Genomic DNA, 22,121 nt, shown 5'->3' with positions numbered 1-22,121 from the left:
TAGAGTTTATGTATGACATTTTCTTTGACCTTCACGTTGGCAACCAGGTAGACGCAATTTTTACAGCGAAGCTGCACATGGGTATCCGATTTGTTCATTTATGTTTCCGTCCGTCTGTCGGTCCCCTGTATTCGAAAAACTCCCCCAGCGCAACCCCATGCGCATGCGCAAAAAAAAGAAGAGAAAAAGACAGACACGTGATTAGCTCACACCAGCTAGATAGCACAAGGCCTGTTATCTCCGATTCAAGACGTCATGCTACCTGGAACGAAATATCTGTTGACACGACTAGCATGATAAAAGCGGTGACGTCAAAATCACTGTTCAATACTCGGAAGCAACCCCATTATATTCTATGGCAGTCGGACCACGTAACATAACGTCATAGATCGGAGTGAAAAGGCCTTCTGCTATATAGGTGGTGTTGTATTAGCTGCGCCAGTAGAGACACCGTTGCTCTCCGTCGCAGGCGAGCGCCCGAGCTGCAGTTTCTCTCCAGCTCTGAAACGGGTAGGCCATGTGTCATATGTACTCCTGAGGAGCAGGCAGCTTTCGATGAGCAACGCGGCGAGCAGAACTGCGAAAAAGCTTGTCTACGCCGTACCGATGATACAGCCTAGTCACAAGAACATGCTCGTGCAGCCGGGCGCAAGCAGCAACTGCGTACCGAGGATCCGGCAGCCTACCAATCTGTCGTTTCATAATTCGTTGGGATTTACCCAGTGGTAAACACCGGGGCCGCGCGTTTTAACTTCGCTGCCTAACCATCTGTACGGAGTGCTTGGGTGATGATTTTTTTAGATTTCTCGAAAGCATTTGACATATTAATAAATTCTAAACGCCATGCTAAACTTAGCGCTGTCTTAAATCCCGTAGTTAACTGTATTTCATGCTTTATTTGACTTCGCTGCCAGTTTATGTCTTACAACACAGGTGAGTCTACTGATATTGATGTTGCATCTGGGATGCCCGAAGGCTATGTTATAGGGCCATTGATTTTCTTAATATGCATAAATGATTTCCCTGTTTACATCTATTCTAACATTCGTCTTAATGCCGACGACTGGAATTTATATGAACTGGTTAACTGTTACAAGAATCATTTCCACCTCCAGGAGTCATTTCCTAGGTCTTGCAGTTGGTGCAGCACATGGTAAATGAACATTAATTTTGATTACTCCTTCAATAACCGTGCTGTGCTGTGATTAGGGTATCTGAGTAACAGTATCTCGGGGTCATTTTAAAGCATAAGATGTCATGGTCTAAGCAACTTGATTACATATGTAACCTATGTTTACACTATCGAACCAAAGATACCAAGCTACTATTATATCAATCGCTAATCCGTCCTGTTCTTGACTACACAACTGTCGTTTAAAACCCTTATAAGCAATGTGATATTACCAGGCTAAAAAGAAATCAGAAAATAGCTGCAATATTTGTATGTTACCATTATGATAGTGACTTTTCACCCTCTTCTGCACTTGGCTGCTTAAATTTAACTTAGTCCTATTCACGTTGCCGAATGTATCATTAGACTTCTTGCACAGCATCCTGAACTCTTCGCTTGGATTTTCATAAAATAACTATACAAGCTTCGCTCCAGAGTCATCGACGAGACGACATCACAACTTAAACGTCATGCCCTACTTTGCACGCACTAATATGTATAAATTCAGCTTTTACCCTCGCTCCATAGAAGAATGGAATTCCTTACCAAGGTATATTCGCTCATACGCATCCCGAAGTTTTGTATCCACCATCCACGATATAGGCCTTAGCACATCATCCTTATCGCTGTATGGTATTTTGCTGTGCACGAGCATATTTCCCTCTGTTAACCCACTCCTGCTATAGCGGTTATTGCGCTGTGGTATGTACAAATAAACAAATAACTAAACAGTCGATTGGGGAAAGAATGGTCGAATAGTCAGTGACATCACAACCATAGGGGCAAAATATCAGCTCGATGGCATGAAAGTTATACAGTCAGGGTTAGGGCTTCCATAGCGGCAAATGGCGTAATACGTTGTGTCACAAGCAGAGCTCATTTCCTCTATGTGCAAACCATATTAGTCCATCTTTTTTTACTTGCTTTTTAGTTTTGTTATATTGAAATGGAGAAGCATGACAAGTACGTGTGAAATTTTTGACGAAGTCGCTTCTCCCTAATGATCTGAGTTGATGCCTGTAGCGGCAACAGGTGGGATGTTACTGCGCCCCAATTAGGAATTTCACTGCCCAGAAGATAAGTGACTAAACTGCAGATTTTCAAGGCTATTGTTCTTTTCCCTACGAACTGCCGCTTCAGCAAGAAAATATATTTAGAGGTGTTGGTATTATAATTCCCCAATTGATGTTTCCGCGGTTTATTCGCATTGTGTGGTAATGGTCACTTTTGTGCTTTTCTAATAAATTTGCTGAAGTATTACGTAAACCAATTCAGATAGAAAAAAATGCTTTACGTTGAGTAACGTGAATACTGAGTCGAATATTCATTTATTGAATTTCATGTCATAGCACGCTTCACAGCCAGCGTCCTTTTCAACTATTTTGATGTACAGCGCATTTCAGTGCCTCCAAATATTTGGAGTATTACAGCACGATGCATCTTTCGTGGAGGGCAATGGTCAAGAGTAATGGTGCATACGTACCATTCTTTCGCTTAACGTCCCATTTGCTGGTGAATAGTTCGAATGCTGTTGCGGCAACAATTGCAGTGACAAGAATGGCTAAAAAAGCTCTGTAAAAGACAGTGAGGTAAGTGAAAGGAAAAGCAGACACTGAGATACTATTATTTCATGTATGAGAATGGAAACCCTTCAATCATTGGTGGAAGATTTCCGACGTTGGCTTTCACTCTGCCCTTTCCTGCAGTCTACATGGCAGTTCATTAAAATTTTATTTAATTTTATGGTAATGACTACTAGTTAAAAAGAAAAGGAAAGGACACGAATAAGCGTGCTACGTATATACTTAGTAAACATTTTGAAAGATAAAACAATTTCGTTTGTCATTGGAGGAATTTTAATACTTGGGGAAAACGCATGAGAATAGAGGGGTCAGGGAACGAAGAGGTACAAATTGTTGCTATGAAAGTGATTTTCAACATTGGCTTCAAAATAGTTCACACAACGCCGCATTGTTCTTATGTTTTCATTTTCGACTTTTAAACGCCAGTGTAAAAGTTTCGCATAAGCTACGCACATTCGGGACGCAGTCAGTGGAGCTTTAGGAATGCACTTGGTTGCGAAATTCTTGGTAGTCAGCGCTGTTAAATTATCAGCTAGACTGCGTACAGATATCAGTAACACTGCATTATCTTTTTAGTATGTTGTACTACCTCCGGAGTCTGGTTGTAATATGTGCGCCAATGCGTCGAAACAAAGTTGAACTGTTTCCGTTGTAAGAAAAGAAAGTTGTTTTGTAGAATGCATTTCACTCAGCAAGGCCTACATATCGCATCTTGTTACTATCAGGTAGGCGACAATTCGGGAGTACTGCAAAATGTCTGATACGTATATAACTCCATAACACACTCACAAGATCCAGGCCTGAGAGTCAGTTATCCCTCCGTTCACGCTTGTCACGCAGTTCTTCACTGTAATTCTGGTAGTAGGGCCTATTACTGCGTTATTGAATGGAAGAAAAATATATCGTTGAATTACTTTCTAGCACATAATATGACAAAGTGCTTTTACGGATATTGGGATATTAACAACACAAGTTTCATCCTGGGAGTCCGCGTTTAGGCATGGCAACGTGTCTTTGTTATCTCTGGGTTGACAAACGCAAGCCCTCGTATAGGTCAGCTCCGGGCTTATGTTTCTATTGCGCGCCCACTCTCAGATATTGAGGGCATTATGAAATAATATAATAAAAATGTTACACAGAACATATAAATGCTTTGCCAATACGGCCCAGAAGCGAAGCTGTAGACATATGCTCCGCGTCGACGTGACTACTGCGCGAGCCGGCTTCCTTTCGTTACGCTGACGCAAGTGATCATAGTTCTTGTAAGGAAACTTTCCAGCTAGAAAATATACATGGTGTCTAAAATTAAGCTTTATGGTTATATTAAAATTAGGCACTGGGAGGGGCACGCAAAGAGCACCTGTGCTAATAAGTTATGTGGCCAGGGGGGCACAAAATGAGATGATAATTATCGCGGTCAGCAGCCCAGTTACCTAAAATTGAACAATTAAGTCTTTCTTGACCACCGTAAGAGTGTATGTAAGTTTTGAATACAAAAACACAATTACTGCATTCAGTAAAAACGTAATTATTTAATGTTATTTAATTGGGCTGCTGACAGCGATAGTTATCATGTCTTTTTGTGCCCCATGGCCATACAACTTATTTACACAGGTGTTCTTCGCGTGCCCCCCAGTGTCTAAATTTAGGAAAAGCATAAAGCTTAATTTTTGAACACCCGGTTGAGCACTAGGGTCACTCTAGCACGGGGCGCGCTTCAGAGTATTTACACTATGACGGGCACAGAATGGTGACGCCTGCATAGCAGCTGCAGTACAACTGTATTGGCGACTATCATGAGTCGATTATCCTAGTTACAAGGCTGGTTTGGCTGTAATGGGTACTGGTCCGGAAAGTCATAACAATTATTTATAGCAATACTGTACCACAAGACACCCGTGCTTTGCCAAGTTTAGCGCAGGAAATGTGATATATCTATTTCGATTAACCTGCACCTCTCCCCTTCACACACGATGAACACCGTTTGAGAAAGTTTACGTTTCAACACAATCATTGCCCCTATAGCACTATAACCAACGTAAACACACTAAATTTCTGTGGGAGTGCGCCGTTGCCCCGAAATATTGATTCATATAGGGATTCTGAAGAATACTTTGGGTACGCGAACCAAATTTATTATTTTACGTAGAGTGCAGTAAGAAAACACAGAGCCACTCAATGAATTTTGACATTGTAAGTCGTCACCCTAGAAAAGCATTAAACGCATAAAAAGAATGATTGGCATAAACATATATCTTCATTGGCCCCAATAAGCTGGGCGTCTAGCCTTTTTCTCTCTAACATAACACGCTTCGCGCGTGATAAATGGTGCAGCACAGCTTCACATAGACACTTCTCAATATGTATGCAACACGTTTTGAGCCTGAATGATTGCATTACTGCGTGACATTTTCCTACGTTCTTCTTTACGTGTGCAACTATACATACAGCTCTTGAAAGTGCTTTGTGCGAAAGCGTTAACTCGAAGAGGAAATCACATGCAAAGAAAACAGCCAGAACAACCCTTTGCCCCTATCGATACAAACAGAGAAACGTCGTTATTTAAAGTAAATTGGCGTTCTTGTCCAACGGGGTTGTGTACAAGCAGCGCACAAAAAGAACGAACGTTTTCAGTAAACATGATAACTGTCTGCGAAACTTACAGCTGCGACCGATGTTAGATAAATCTTGCTCGCTGCAGGCCGCGATGAAGCAGATCCCGAGACGAAGCCCAGGCAGTCTTTCGTCTGTCATATACTCTGTGAAATTTATTGTCTGAGGGGCAGAAATTAACACAAAAAGACGTTAGAATAACCGTACAATATGGAATGCTCTGAAGAAAAAAATCGTGCGGATACCAGGCACTGTTGGAATCGATATAAACGAAGCTTCTTGTGTTGTTTGTCTTTATTGACGATATTCGGAGGAGTTGTTCAGGGCCGTTTAATTTATTCAGCGTTTAGTGCAATACGAGTAGTGAGTTGATGTTAAACGTTACCTTGCTTGCCCCAATGCTGTCTGTATACGTAGTACAAGCATACAGTGCCAGACTTATTTGCTTGGGGCGTTCTTGTGCGCCATTGTTCATAACCTTTTAGAACGTTAGCATTGTCATTGCTTCACATAGCACAACGCATCGTAGCAGAATATTTAGAGTTTAATTGAATTATGGAGCTGTACGTGGCCAAAACCACAATCGGAATATAAGGCCCGGCGTAGAGGCAGACTCCGGGCTGATTTTGACCCCGAGGCGTTATCTAAAGTGCACCTGAGTTTAAGTGCGCTCTCGTTTTTGTATTTTGCCCCCATTCAAATGCAGCTGCAGCGCTGGGCGTCGAACCCATGGCCTCGAGCAACGCCATAGCTGCAAAGCAACTCGGGCGGGCACAGAAGTGTCGATTTGAAGTGTGGCCGCTTCTGTGTAAAGGCTATGGTGCTTTCATGCGCCTTTCCGTGGCACGCCCTCCGTCCGTTGTCCGCTTGACAAAGTTACATGGCGGTTCAGAAAAATCAGAAACGTACCGTACTGTACCTTGAATGTAAAATTTACCACTTTGTCAAAAACCATTGCCATGCCTAGAAGTAGCGTTTCCTGGCCTACCTACGTCACTTTGCCCTCTCCCGCCCTGCCCTATGTATGGCAGCTGCGAGCGAAACATTTCAAGGCTGTTATTCAACTGGGTCGGTTCTACCCACTGTCAGCGTCCTCTCCCTACCCCCTCCGGGCATTCTAATTACCGCGCGTCCGGACTGCTGCACATTGGTACAAAGGAGAGCGCTGCTGCTTGTGCAATGCTTTAGTGGGGGCTCACGGATAGTTACAGCCTTCAAGAGGGTATTTTGGTGACGCCGAGGAAGCTGCAGGGAGCACTGTGGCGACACGACGGAAAGGTCCAAACGAGTTTCTCGCATCGCCTTCCCTCTCTGCCACGCTCCATCCAAGTATATGCACGCTCTGAACCACTTTCCGACACGGCCTGCAAGACAGCGACAGCAGCAGCAGTAGCAGCAGTAGAAAAGTTGAATGAAGAGACAAAATAAAGCTTCGCTTGAAGGCGTTGCTTGCAATCACTCTAAAGCAGTCGTTTCTTCGTTGATATTGCGGATTAACGCCAGAACCCACAGGTCGCATGTAACAAGCGTATTCTGAGAAAGAACTGTTCGTAAGTGTTTATGTTGAGGCGACACCACAGACGCGATGATTGATTAGACTTTCCAAGGTATTTTTTTGTGAAACCTGTTCCAGTTGAGCTACATTTCTTCTACAATCACGGATACTGCGATCGAACATTCATGAAGGAGCTTATACCAGGGAAGATCGGAACGTTTTGCAGCTCGTGTATGGAATAAAATAACTGGGTTTTGAGAAACAAGTTATTTTCAACATAATTCACTACAACTAAACGTACTTCTCCCATTTTTTGCGAAAACTTGTGACACTGAAAAAAAGCTTTGGCATAATGCATCGGAAATTTTAGGTTATGATCGCGTATCCTATGGTTATATATGTGTGTTTATGATATTAAAGTGAAGTTCGAAGTCAGATCGTCTCCATCGTTCCATTCTGTCTTTTGCCCGCAGTTGTGATATGCGCAACATCATGGAGTACTAACTGGCCCCGTGTCAAACCTTGTGTAGCCGTGCGTCAATGCGGCGGCTAATGTCCGCCACGTAAAAACAGGACACAATAAGGCGTAGAACAAGCACTTCTTAACCGAGGTGAGAAAACGAGACCTCACAAGTGGTAACCATCAAAAACCTGCACCTGTTAGACAAAAGGCAACGGTAGCAAGGTAAGAGAATGGTGTTGGCTTACTCTCTTGTGTGAGAGCAGCACCGCTGGCATGATCTCGCCAATGATTGGGCTGTCTTCCCCAATCGCGAGATGCACGTTGCAGTATTGTCCACGAGCCTTCTCTATACCATACTCGTCTCTTGCTACGGTCTCTATGCACTCATCGTAGGCTCCCAAATTGGCCGTGGACGCTTGCAGCAGCCCGGTAGGGTACTTAGCCGTCGCGTCGACCACTGTGGGACGAAATAAAAAAGGCAAAAAAACGGACGCTGAAAAGACTCCCAGCCACGACAAGCCTTAGCTGAGGGACACTTCATATCTAGAGGGTTTCACTGAGAAAATGCTCGTACAAGGGGGAGAACAAAATCGTCGACACGGAGTGGCACATCTGGGTATTTGCTCTCTGTCTCGGCTATTCTTTCTCTTTCTACATGCACTTGCGCTGCCAATGTCTTCTAAGTATTGGCTTACAAGAAAGTTCTGATTGTGACGACTAATTTGTCTGCAATCTGCAGTTTCTCTGTAGCTCCGAAGGGAAGGTGACTTTCCAGGCGTCTAAGAAAAATAGTGAAAAAAATCAAGCTTCACATATAACTTACTTCCGCGTCTAGAAGATTTCCATTATCGAATTTCTTTAATATGCATTTATTGGGCTAGCGTAAACGTTAGGCTGCACAATGTACGCAGAATAGGTAAAGTGCGTGAATAAAAACTACAGAAATACTTTACTTTTAAGTAATAGATTATAAAGTTTTGTCAACTTAAAAAATATAAAGCTTCTTAGTCGCTGTTCTAGAATATCATTATCTCTGCGTTCGTATATCAGATGACGGGCGGTAGCCGCGAGCCATCTCCAAAGCGGAATACAACAAAACGTAACAGGTGGTATAGCCGTGTTTTGAAACCGCCATGCTCTGCCATGCTAAAAATTTCGAAATCTGTGGCAGCTTGCGCCATGGTCTAATGGTTGAGCTCATACTACAACTCATATTGGTTGAGCTCATATTACAAAAAAAAACATGAATTGAAAAAGTGACTTGAGTAGTATAGCAGCAGTAGCAGTAGCAGTATAGCAGTATAGCAGTAGTTTTTTTCTAAGTGTGTGTGTGAGTGTTTTTTTTTCTTTTGTGTTACTCGCGCACTGACCGCCTGACCGGCCCTTCTAATGCCACAAAAACATACCGCCAACGACTCCCCCTGAATGCTTCCTAACCTCTCGCATCCCCAACACGCTCCCCCGTCTTTCTTAAAATTTTGTTTTTCTATTTCTTGTTCTTTTTCTCTCCCCTCTTTTTTTCTGTCTTGGTGCCGCCCTGGCTTCCCCCGCTCTTTTTCCCCTTTTTCCTTTTCCTTCTGCTTTTGTTTCTTTTCTCTTCTCCCCGCGTGCCTACTTTCACGCTCTTGTCCCCTCGTTTTGGGAACGAAGCTCACAGAAGTCGGACGACAGCGCTTGTTTCCTCTGGCAGTCTCTCTCTTTAAAACCAGCCGCCAGCGACAACACCCACACGTGACGTCACTGCACTAAGCCTTTAAAACTAACACGCCGAGGATGACGAGGCCGCCTTTGACGAAGATAGGTCCTCCTATCGAAACGTTGGCCAGCCTTTCTGAGGCACCTTATCCCTGTGTACGAAATTTATACCACAGTGTGCCATTCCATCTGTCAGCCCCCTTCTTGTTTTTGAACTCAGGAATATGTTCGTTATGGGAAGACGACGAAGTCGAAGATTGCGGATGTGCTTCGCATGGGCTCCCGCTTTGAAACCGTTTTTCGGTGGAACTCCCTGTGCTGTGGACTTGCTTTTGGTGTGATTCTCCACAGGAAGTTGCCCTCTCCCTGCGGACACCTAATTTCGGCAAGTTTGCCCCCTTTTTAGGGGTTTTTCCACGCTTTTCGTGCTCAACCACCGCGCGGCAAAGTTAGGCCTCATCATTAGGCCGAGCCGCCGCCGACGGCACCGGGCTCCGGGGCGGTGACTTGTGGTTGTGGGCCTCTGTGAGGCTGAAGACCATGGAGTACTCCGTTGCGGGAGAGACTATAACGCCCGAAGAGTTCGAGGCGGGAGAATGGGCCTGGGTTTTGCGGGCTCAAGATAGATTCAAGAAATCTGTATACGGGAACCATCCCGAGAGTAAGCCTAGCGAGAAGCAGGCAGGCAGCGACGGGCGCCAGACGCACGGAGCAGAACAAGTCAAGCGCGGGAAAGCGCCGGTGTGGAAGAAACGGGGACCGTTTCTGAAGATGCCAGCGAAGGACTTCAAGGTTGTGTGCCGACCCAAGAATTGGGACTTGAGTATGGTAACGTCGAGGGAACTCGGATATGCCTTGAGAGCGGCAGCGGAGCTGACGAATGCGACTGCGGCGGAGGAAGACCTGGTGCGGGTCAACGAGACGAATAACACGATGACGGTGAGCACGCCGTGTATGCATCGCTGTGGGGCATATGCGAATGTGAAGACACTCAAGCTGGGTAATCATGACCTTGAGATTTCGGCGTACGTGGCGGCGCCGGAGAACTCTGTGCGCGGAGTCATTTACAACGCGTACAACGGATGCCCACTGGCAGAAGTTCGGGCGGGATTCCTGAAGAGGAATGACGGCATAGAAATTTTGGATGCCAGACCTTTGGGGAAGTCGAAGGCGATTCAGATAACGTTCGGGGGGAAGCATGTTCCCTGGCAGGTTATTTACTGGAACTGTTTGTACGCGGTGATTCCGTACAGAGAGTTAGTCGAGACCTGCTATAACTGCAGACGAGTGGGACATCGGGCGGACGTTTGTTATCGTCCGAAGACTAATCTCTGTCGCCGTTGCGGAAAGGATCATCCTGCACCACCGGAAGGAGAGCCACTGACCTGCACTCCAGACTGCATCGTGTGCCATGGGGCGCACAACACGGGGAGCCGGAACTGCAAGTTTCGTCTAGCCCGTAAGCAGCCGACGGGCCTGCAGCAGGGCAGTGAGGACAACGGCCTATCTGACAAGGAGGAGCGGCGCTCGAGGCCCAGGAAGCGGTCATCCAGCGGTGCGAGAGACGATAACAAGAGCAGGGACCGGTCCACTTCCTTCCCACCACTGCCCGGACCCGAGCGTGGCAAATGAGAACAGGGTTCCAGTCATGGAAGAAGTCCCAATGCCACGAGAAAAAAGGTGAGCTGGCCCTACGTGGCCTCCCAGAGTGAGACTGCTCGAGAGAAGGAGCTACAAAGGCAGGTGCAGCAGCAGGCTGAGACGATTAAAAAGATGGAAGTCAGGATGGCAGAGATGGAACGCGCGCTTAAAAGCGACAAAGGACAAAGGGTACAGACGCCGGTGGTCCAGGCCCCACTGAAAGCGGCACAGGCGACTGCTTCTCGCGAGAGCGAGAGCACAGCTATGGAGGTGGAGAATCGGGGGAAGCTTAAGAGGCCGCCATCGGCGGATGAGGGAGCTAATGCAAAAAGAGTGGCAGAAACTTCAACGGCGGACACGCCGCAGCCAGTCGTTAAAGTCACTAGTCTTAGGGGGGAAATGTCTGCCCTTGCGGACAGAATAGGAAAACTGGAGGAAAGACAGGATAGGTTGGAAGCTCGGGTCGACAGGATCGAAGCCAGACTAGACAAGATTGAGGAGCGTCTTGACGCCTTCACCAATGACATGCGGGCTTTCCAAACACAGGTTATGGGCATGTTTCAACAGCTCAATGCTACGCTACAGGCTAGATTGCCTCCCGTAGTCGGCCAAGCGCCGATGTTAGTAAACCTAGTGCCTAATCATGGCCCCTCGCCAGCAAATTGAGGTTTGGCAGTGGAACTGCAGGGGCTTCCGTCGCAAGCGGGGGAACCTGCAATTGCACATACAAAATCTGGACAGTAAGCCTGACATTATAGCTTTGCAAGAGGCTAGTGGCTGGGTGAAATTACCGGGATTTAAGGCATTTACATCGACAGAGATTGATCGGGGGGGTGTATCGAGCGTCTTCACGGCCATGCTAGTCCATCGCAACGCCACGGCGATTCAGCATACCATAGAGAGCAGCAGAGAGGACTACGTCCTGCTAGAGGTTCTGCCCAAAAGAAAGGACGATAAGAGTCTCTTTGTACTTAATGTATATTCTTCTCCTAAAGATAAAGGACTGGGCTTGCCAGACCTCTTGATAAAGACGCAACGGCTAGCGGCTAGGGCTCAACTCATTGTGGTTGGAGATTTCAATGCGCCTCATCCGGAGTGGGGCTATATCCGAGCCACTCCAAAGGGAAATAGGCTTTGGCGGGTAGCTCAGGACCTACAATGGACAACCTTGAACAACCCGCTAGATCATACGAGGATAGGAAACAGCGTTAGCGCAGACACCTCTCCGGACCTCACATTTGTTAAAGGTATTAGGGATGCAAAGTGGGTAAACACGGGACAGCCACTGGGCAGTGATCACTACATCCTTTCCACGGTATTTAGTGCTGCTAAGCACAAAGACAGGGTAAAAGGAACTAGAGTGACGGATTGGGACAGATTTCGGAAAGTCAGGAAAGACACAGTGAGCGGGGAAATCGAGGACTTGGGAGCCTGGGTTGAGGCGCTCAAGCAGGACGTGAAGGGTACCACAGCAGAGGTTCCGACGGTGGAGGAAGGTTTTACCGCGGACTCTAGACTGTTACACATGTGGGAAGCGCATGCGAGTCTCCTTCGGAGATGGAAGAAACAAAAGCATAATGGGGTCCTCCGTAGGAAGGTGGCCAAGCTAGAACGAGAAATCGAAACCTACACGTTGGACTTGCAGTGCAAACAATGGGGTCAAATTTGTGACAGGATGAATGGGCAATTCGGATGCAAAAAAACATGGCAGTTGTTGAGGCACCTTTTAGATCCGGCGGCAACCAAATCGGCGCAGAAGGGTCAAATGGCTAGGTTAGTTCATCAGTATCAAGGCACGACTGGGGAGTTCATTCAAGAACTCCGAAGTCGTTACATAAATGGCGAGGCGGGCGGTTTCTTGCCGGATTACTCGGGAGAGGAAAACCTCGAATTAGATGTGGACTTTACGGTGGCGGAGGTGGAGTTTGCAATGGGGCAGCTTCGTACTACGTCGGCAGCGGGTCCAGATGGGGTTACTAATAAAATGCTGAGGAACCTGGATTTCAAGTCAGTGGAGGCGCTCACGGACTTGATGAACAAATATTGGGCGGCCGGGGAGATCCCGGCAGAGTGGAAGCATGCTAGGATTACATTTATTCCTAAACCAGGGAAGAAGATCTGTATTGAGAATCTTCGACCCATCTCAGTGACGTCCTGCTTGGCCAAATTGATGGAGCATGTGGTCCTCAACAGGCTTCAGGGTTATGTGGAGGACAAGGAGTTGATACCTAAAACGATGATTGGCTTCAGGGCTAATTTATCAACGCAGGACGTCATGATACAGCTAAAAAAGGACGTGGTTGATCCTGGGTACGGCACGGGCACGAAGGCTATCTTGGGGCTCGACCTCACAAAGGCCTTTGACAATGTCACCCATGAGGCAATATTAAGGAACCTATCGGACATAGGACCGGGGGGGAGAACCTTCCGATACATCAGATCATTTCTGGAGGATAGGACTGCGGAGATTGTAGTCGGAGAATTTAAATCGGATCCTTTCCCGTTGGGGGGCAGGGGGACACCACAAGGGTCGGTTTTATCGCCGTTCTTGTTTAATCTCGCCTTGATCAAGATACCGCCCAGGCTGGCAATGATATCGGGACTTAAACATACATTTTATGCAGATGACATTACTCTATGGGTAACAAAGGGAAGCGACGCACAATTGGAGGAAACTTTACAACAGGCAGTGGATATTGTGGAGGAGCTAGCGGGGGAGGCAGGACTCTCGTGCTCTCAGCCCAAGTCCGAGCTTTTTGTGCTTAGGGATAAACCAAGAGGGATACATGCGAGGCACTATGTGCCGCCACCACCGCTGAAGGTGAAAGTGGGGGGTGCACCGGTCGCTGAGGTCCAAACGATCAGGATCCTGGGTCTGTATCTGCAGACTAACAGGAAGAATGGGGAGTCCTTGGAAAGGCTCAAAAATACAGTCAATGCTACCGTGAGACTTATCAGGAGAATCGCCAATCGTAAACAAGGCGTCAAGGAAAAGGACTTGTGTAAGCTGGTACAGGCGTTTGTGCTCAGTAGAATAGTGTATGCGACGCCTTATATGAAGATGGACGCGACGAAGAAAGGCAAGGTGGAGGCTATGATTAGACAGGCGTATAAGGCGGCCCTTGGGTTGCCTAACAATACTTCCACCGAAAGGCTGCTGGGATTAGGGGTACACAACACCTTGGAAGAACTGCGGGAGGCACACTTGGCGATGCAACTCAGTAGACTTTCCAAAACGATAGTAGGGAGGGATATATTGGAAGGGATCGGCATTGGAGTTGATCCTCCAGCTGGGGACATGAAAATTCAGGTGAAGCGAGAAATGCACAAGGGCTTGTACATAAAACCTTTACCTAAAAATATGCATCCGATACATCACGAGAACCGTAGGAAGGCAAGAGCCAGAGCTTTACATGCTAAGTACGGGAAGTACAACGGGGCGGTCTACGTAGATGTCGCCGAGTATAAGAACAATGACGCATTTGCAGTTTCGGTGGTGGATGGGCGGGGACGCTTAATCACCTCTGGATCAGTCAAAACCCGCTCCTCAGAAACTGCAGAGGAGGCGGCGATAGCGCTAGCTATAAGTAATACTGAAGCTGACCTGATTTTCAGCGACTCTAAAACAGCCATCCGAAATTTGGCGAGGGGCAGAATCTCTGTCACAGCGGCAGGATTACTAAATCGGGTCACGGGGCGAGGGACTACGGAGGTGGAAATTGTCTGGGTACCGGCCCACTCTGGGAACCCTGGGAACGAGGCTGCTCACATAAATGCTCGAGGTTTCGTCAGCCGAGCAGGTGAGCCGGACGTTCCAGGGAGGTCCACGAGAGATGGGCTGGTGTCCTTTCACGACATTACTAACCATTACAAACTTGAACGGAGAATTTACCCTCCACCGGACAAGCAATTGGTGAAGGCGCAGGAAAGCGTCTGGCGAAGATTGCAGACGAGATCTTTCTGTAACCCATACGTGTTAAACAAAATCTACCCGGACGTTCAGCCGGAATGCAAATGGTGCCAGGAACTGGCCACCTATGACCACATATTATGGAGCTGTAGCATAGCGCCGCCACCGGCGGATATTATGCGTGATCCTTCTCTCGAGCAGTGGGAGGCCGTGTTGGCCAGCTCAGACCCGGTCGTCCAGACCAGGGCCGTGGAGTGGGCCACCCAGGTCGCCGTCAGCCATGAGCTGATGGCCATCTAGCACGGAATCGTCCGCACATGCGTTCTGACGAAAATAAAGTTTTTCCATCCATCCATCCACATGTTCGTTATGGTCAAGGTTCAATTCTACCTGCTGTCGAAATCTATCAAATTCAGGTGCCGTTATCCTAGCGTTATCCGTATCTTTGCCGGAGCTGAAGGTGAATTTACAGCAATGTGAGAATAGCGCAACGATATTTGTTTTGCGCGAGGCACGCTTGCAAGCGGGGATGATGCACCATGAATGAAGGAGCATCCCTTTCATGGCAGTAATACGGGTTGATCGAAAATATTGTAGTTTGGGGTTTGCATATTTACACAACCGGACAGTGCATTGCATTAAATTGTACAATTAGTGATAGCACGTTTTCATTATTTCTGCTAAAATACAGGAACTAAAGACCACAAAAATTTCAAGATGCAGCCATTCCGATCTGTAAAAATGCGAGACACGTCTTTCTCTGTGTGCTACCTGCACTACGCCGGAGCATTCTCGTGGTCGTCGGGCTTCGAAAGCAATGCTTGAGATTTCATGCATGGGATCTCCTATTGCTTCATTCATATAAACGCGGTTTGCGAAAGCACACGTATTAGTGTGTCCCCCCCTCCCTTCCTTCTACTCGCTCCGCACGCTTCATGTGGTCACTCGGCTTCGCAGGCGCCGAACGTTTTTTGTCATACCAACCTCTCGGGCTCCTGCTTCTTTGTTCTTTGCCCAATACCAGTTGATAAGGACTGACGGCGCAGATACATATTTGTTCGCTCACCGGAAATCCCTTGCGTGAGGTGTAACTTTTAAAATGTTGGCAATGAAGATTACGAGGACGGCAGTGGTCCTGGTGAAATCAAATTATTGTTGAAGTTTTTCGGTGTCCTTCTGTTTCGAAGCTGCCATATTTTATTTCGTTTAAATAAAAAAAGCTGAGCTATAACAAACATGTTACGCGCAATAAATTTGGAAATATCTTTCTGTGAGTAATGTTTGCTCGTTTTCATTGGCTTCTGAAATTTGTGAACATTTCAAGCAGATGACCTTGCTCGTAGTCGCCACGCCACTACAGGGGCACGTTACCTAAGCTGACCAGACGTCCCGATTTAGGAGGCACACGTTCCGCCTTTACTGCCGCGCTCCCACTGTCCGACATATTCTGCGGGACGGTGCTTTGTCCAGCATTGGTGTCTCCGGACCTCCAGCTGTCCAGAAATGCCTGCCCTATGGCGCTAAATCAGCTCTTCTCGGGTGGGGTGGCCCCACCTTCTAAAGTACTCCAGAGGCAGACGGCAAAGCGAAACAGTGCCGGAAATGATGCACATAACGCGCGATCACGTATGACTATTAAATGTTCTCAATCCAGCCACAATGGGCTTTTCAGTGCGTTGGCTAAGGACCCATAACAAAGACAAAGCGCAATGACAATGCCGTCTTCACACTGTCTTGCTTGTCACGCATGTGTTGTTTGAAGTACATAGCATAATGTCGAAACGCAAGTGCAAATTTCTGAAGAACTTCGAAAACAGCTTTTCTTCACATAAAAAAGTGGAATAAACATTGAATCTCGTTTATAAATCATGAAGCCGATCACTCTTGCTACTTAAGCTTCGAGGAGCCTACAATTGTCGCGCATCCAAAAGTAAGCAGTTGGGTGTTCAAGCAGTTGGATTTCATTCTTGTCTTACTTAATGCCAACACTATTAAGAAAATGATATACCGTGTGGAAGGCTGACAATGTGGTCTTCAACACCACCACTATGATAACTGTTATTTACACTGTGGGTGAGTGAGGCAAATTTAAGTACGCTTGAGTGGGCTCGCAATTTGTTTCAAAAAATTATCTTTCCGTGCATTACATTTTAAGGCTTACTTGTAGAAATAGAAAGAAATAATGAGCCATCAACGCAACCACTAGGCCACAGAGAAGAATGGCATTGGCGACCATTTTTGAAGTTTCACATGGTTTGCGGTAACCACTGTGGGCACTCTATGAAAACGCCACCTTCTAAGCATGTTCATATTATTCCCGACATAAGTTAAGTGACTTAAGTTATTTGATATTAAGCCTTATGGCAGCAAAACATTTTTTTCTACAGTGGCCGAGTTATCGGGCAAATTTCGTATCCCATCGCCCTTTTTCTGGAACACACATATGTAAACCTTAAATAGTTTGTGATTGCAAGCACAAAAAATATTGTCTCTGATATCAGAATGAGAATACAAATTACGAGAAATTGTTTCGCTATGCGCCAGTAATCTCGCGAAAGTATGCCGAAAGTCACACACCTTATTGCTACCAGCTATAGGAGGCGGTGAAAAAATTGATGGTAAATAAGCCGCAATTTCATTCAAAACAAAATTTACCCACAGTAAGCACAAAAAAAGCGTCTGGGAAGTGGCATACTCACGCCTGAAAGCCCAAGGCTCGAGCGTCTGGATGGCGCGCATGAAGTGAAGCACGCCGAGGCTGCATTCCGCCGAGATGTCAGCCTGAAGCAGTCGCCGCAAGAGTCTCCCACTCATGCTGGACAGAGCCTTGGTTATGAGAGCCCGGATCCTCGACGTTTGCGGTGGCCGCGTGGTGCTCCTTGTCGTCGCACCCCCACTCGTGAAGTTCTGCGAGGCGTTGGGAGGGACAGCCTCAAACGCACTCTGGTTCTTCCCCGTCACAGCCGAAACGTTCGCTACACTTGCCATGGAAGTTCTCGCTGCAGCATAATCAGCGGTCGTTGATTTCAGTGACGTGGCTATGACGCCGACCACGCCCCATTTGTCGCCGGATGCATGCCCGGCAGTGTCCATCATCTTGGACGCTGCCCCGATGGAAACGGGGGCGCCTTTGGGAACTGCGCTCGGGCCGCTCGACTGAGATTTGGGGAAGGCGTCCGTCGTTCCGAAAAGCGTACTGCTGTCTACCACCGTTGCTGCACTGAGCGCACTGGCGTGCATGGCCACCATGGCGGCACTTTCGCCTTTCGCCATGTGTCGGCTATACATGCACAGCATCAGCAGAAGCAACAACTCTCTGGAGGAACGCAATAGCGCACATGTAAACGCTTGGGGCTCCATCGCCGAAGGTCCTGACTTGATTTCACTGGCGCGGAGAGACGGGGTCCTGTCTCAGTAGTAGCACTCTTTCAAAAATAAACAGCGGGCGCAAAAATGGCCGACTCGAGAACTCACCACCTCACTTACTTTATACTAGGATCAACCGACGCAAGCCAGGGCTGCCACTCGAATCCCTCGATGTTCGCTGACTTGGTAGCTCCGCATGACATCAGTGTCTACCAGTTTAATGTAATGATTCGCAGCATTACCGTCACGTGAAAGGGACTACCGAAGTTTCGGAAATGCCATGTATGGTAGCTACAATATATTCCTTAAAGATCAGTAAATATTCTGCCTGTAAACTTGCATACAAGCTGACTTTTGGCCATACGACCAAAATATCTCTCGCTAGTTTTTTCTCTCTTAGTTCAAACCTGAATGTGACGGGTTACAGTATCGGCAGCATAAAAAGGGCATTGTAGAGAAGTCATGGGAGTCGACGCTACTGAGGCAAAAAACGCCAGCATGGTTGCCAGATTCGTTGAAGAACGCTTGATGGTTTCTCTTTGAACGGTGTCGAAGTTGAGGTCCCCAGATGTGGTGAGCACCTGCTACGTAGAGAAAGACGGAATTTACTTCAATAAAGAAAACCATAAAATGCGTATGCTCTCACAACCCGTCCAACCTTCACTGGCGTTAAGGCATATGGTTTCACGATCAGGCTCAAATGTTGCTGACGATACACGTAAAGTCTGGTTGGTGAGTAGCGGTGAACAGAAAAACAGATACCGCAAAAGGCTTGGTTATTTGCAAGTTTCGCACTCATCTTCCCCATCCTCACGTTTGGAGGACACTGTTTTAATGTGACCTCCCTTGAAATGGGGGCAAGAAACTTTTAACGTACCCTTAAGATGACGAAGAAGTATTATAGCATTTCTGTTATTAGTTTAATGAATGTGCGCGTCACTCTTAGCATGTGCGGTAGAACTTTTTAAATCTTTCAACTCAACAGCCTTCGTTCGCTAACTTTTAAGGGCAATGATATTAAATCAAGAGTCGCTGAAATAGAAAAAAAATGACTAAATTTTGCCTGTACATTGCAGGCGAAGTCGTAAACACCATTTGTGCACGATTCTATGGAAGCCTAAAGCTGTGACCTAATTAAGTGCAGCACGACCGCAGGCATGTGCCTGTTTGATTCCTTCATTTATTTACCGACCACCGAAATTTTGTGCAACTTCTTTCGTTGAATTCAAAAACCTGTTGGTGCCATGTTTCTATTTGTGCGGCTTTTAAAAGATACAAAAAAATGAAAAAGTTGCGACACCGGGCAGTGGCTTGACTTCTGAAGTCTTTCGCCATTCAAAACAACACGCCACCTCCGACACCTGCCTCCTGAGCGCGCTCAAAAGAGCGCTAGATCAAGGAAAGATTAGTGTGTCCAGTACTTATCGCGAAACATTCCTTCATACGCCTATAACTTCGCGGACGCTCACGAGCTAAATGAACATAACAATGACGAGCTAAACCATACGAGCAAGCCGTAGCACTTCCCCCATAGAACCTAGTGAAACACGTGTCACACTGTTAATTGGGTTATATTCTTCTGGCATTGGGTAGTGCAAGTAGCGACAGGCTTTTTTTCCAACCCGCATTCTATAAAAAGAAGATTTCGCGTGCGATGTTGTGGCTCGATGGGAAGGTTGTGGGATCGTTCACCACCTGCGGCAAGTTGTTTTTCCATCCACTTTCACTTCTATTAATTTATCGTTTCCTTATTTCATTTATTGAGCACAAAAAATTTCGCCTATGTTGTCCTTGGTGTCAGTGTTTGTTGGCTTGTTATGATATGACTAATAAAAATCGGGTCCCTCTATTAACCCCCTTTCTTCTCGTTTATTACATAACGAGGGTCTCGAATCCGGCAACAGTGGTGCCTTCAGGTAGCATGTGTGGGTTTATTGACCAGTTGCCCTCACCCAAAAAGATCACGTCCTCGTGACGCCTGCAGCAGAGAGGATGTTCCACATCCACCGCCAAGGTCTGTGTGTGGTGGCGTTTATCGTTTCTTTATTTCATTTATTAAGCAAAAGTAATTTCCCCTACGTTGTCCTCGGTGTCAGTGTTTGTTGGCTTCATATGATATGACTATGGGTGCGATCGCGCAAACAGCTCGCTTTTCCGTTCGTTCGGTCTGGCTGCGACGTCACAAAGTGGGCCGTCCGCAAGATTTGTGAGAACGGGAGGGAGAGCACAGCCAATAAACGAGCGAGCCCAGCCCCGGAAGTTTGCGGCACCAGTTTGGGCTTCGATCGGGGACGATATATTAAGTGCACAATGTTTGTGATGCTTTAAAAATTAAACACGTAATATAAGAAAAAAACTCTTACTGTTGCAACATATAATCTGCGTCGTAAATGTGATGCGAGAGAAGAAAACTAATTTAAGTGGCATATATTTTGGTTTAGTCCGCTAGGTGGTATCGCACATGCCAAAACAAACTGGCAGGAGCGCGCAGTTCAATTGGCGATCATTGTTCATCGACTGCGAATCGTTATGTCGTCGCAAAAAAATCTAAGACTTAACCCGCACGTGTCGCCGCACCAACGCGAACTGTTGGTCGCGTTCATAGAGGGCCACCCGTACCATGTGCGGACATTGCGCGCGCTGACCCAAGAGCGTCCCGTCGACACAGGGCCGGTATTTTGTAGCGATGCCTTTTCCGATTTTATGCTTTTTCAGGCTTTTTGCGCTAAGCCAGTGGTCAGAGCGACGGTCTGCCCCCATTATCAACGGGATCAGGCGGCCGTGTGTGGTGGATGATAAGAATAGCATAGAATAAGGCATAAGGCATCGCTACAAAATAGCGGCCCAGGCCACTACACCGGGAATGCGGCTGCGATCCGCAAAGGCCGCCTTTGCACTAGCCTTGCCGACCGTTGTCAACGGGAAGCTCACCCAACCCTGTTGCCAGCCCACCCTGTTATTGTTTCCGCAACTGCGTGAATGGTCTCGCTCACGGAAGCCTGCCCTATGAATACGAATTCTTCGCTGCCGATGAATCTTTGGAAGCTCCCCGTCGCGAAGAAACCGAGAGCACAAAGCACCTTGTCTTGCGTCGTGATACCACCGGTCCGAAGGCCACCGATGACGTCTTCCAATTGCTCGCAGAGCCAGCGCACAGTGCTCTTTGAGAGCCTGAAGTGCTCGCGGAACTCTTCCTCGGTAAGCTCGTCAAATGCGTCCCGAAAGATGCATCGCCGAGGCTGCCCGAGAGACTCCAAAAGCGTGATAATAGGAGCGGCCATCGTGACTCGTGAGCGCCAAACCGCCGAACAATGAACGCGATTCTCTGAGCACAACGTGAAACGGCGAGCATTCTCCACAAATGAGCTCAGATCAAACAACATTAAAGAGAAGAACACTAGTTATATTTATCACAGCGCAGGCACAACATTTAATTTCACTGTGATCACAGTTGTTTTCAATAATTACCATCGCTAACGTTCTGCAATGGCGGATCGCGCTTTAATCTCGAAAAACTGGACCTCCGGCAGGGCCAGCCATGTTCGGCGAGTGACGACATTACGAGCAGACGACAGGCGCTTCGTCTGCTACTAGCGCTGCTATGGCAACGGCCATTCATTCTTCGAAACGAATGCCCTTGTCGACCGTTCCACGATAGCGGCCGATTTCACTCGGTTTTGGAATGATTGACAGGAGTGTGACGTAACCGCATTTTGTGGTCCCGCCCCGGCGCAATGACGGCCGTGACGAAACGCGCGGGCGCCAACGAATCACGAGAGGGCAAGCGAGAGAACGGAAAAGCGAGCTGTTTGCGCGATCGCACCCTATATATATATATATATATATATATATATATATATATATATATATATATATATATATATATATATATATATATATATATATATATATATATATGGGCTTCCTTGAATTATAAGCACGCAGGACCCGACGCAACATATGCAGTAAAGAGACGACGACCCTTTTGGACGGCGTATTTACTTATCGCTTTCGCCTGGTGGACCAGCCTTCGCCGGAGTCAAGTGACGCATGCACAACTCATACACAGCTTTAAGAGCACCGTATCAAGAGCAGAGGGCGCACTAAGCTCCGCTGACTAGAACTTACATTGCGCAACAAAAATCGTTATCAATGAGACGCATTTTAAATAAATAATGAAAAGC

General features: G+C 47.0%; 1 protein-coding gene across 3 annotated transcripts in view; it reads right to left on the bottom strand.

The window, feature by feature from the left end:
* Positions 1-22,121, bottom strand: part of LOC139051482 (nose resistant to fluoxetine protein 6-like) — a 121,222-nt gene that overhangs the window by 39,356 nt on the left and 59,745 nt on the right. Inside the window, exons 2-7 of one of the 3 annotated variants that reach the window (XM_070528455.1) lie at positions 18,058-18,521; positions 17,271-17,956; positions 7,571-7,782; positions 5,418-5,529; positions 3,544-3,628; positions 2,655-2,743 (exon numbers count right to left, since the gene is read on the bottom strand). In XM_070528455.1, the coding sequence (XP_070384556.1) occupies positions 2,655-2,743; positions 3,544-3,628; positions 5,418-5,529; positions 7,571-7,782; positions 17,271-17,956; positions 18,058-18,140 (1,267 nt within the window). In that variant the 5' untranslated portion in view covers positions 18,141-18,521. Of the gene's footprint in view, positions 1-2,654; positions 2,744-3,543; positions 3,629-5,417; positions 5,530-7,570; positions 7,783-17,270; positions 18,522-22,121 lie in introns of all 3 variants that reach the window. The other 2 variants (XM_070528456.1, XM_070528457.1) reach the window with 2 other exon arrangements.

This window comes from Dermacentor albipictus, unplaced genomic scaffold (assembly GCF_038994185.2).
Source record: "Dermacentor albipictus isolate Rhodes 1998 colony unplaced genomic scaffold, USDA_Dalb.pri_finalv2 scaffold_12, whole genome shotgun sequence".
Classification (NCBI taxonomy): Eukaryota; Metazoa; Arthropoda; class Arachnida; order Ixodida; family Ixodidae; genus Dermacentor; species Dermacentor albipictus.
Note: the sequence above shows the minus strand (reverse complement) of the source record. Positions and strands in the feature narration are given on the sequence as shown.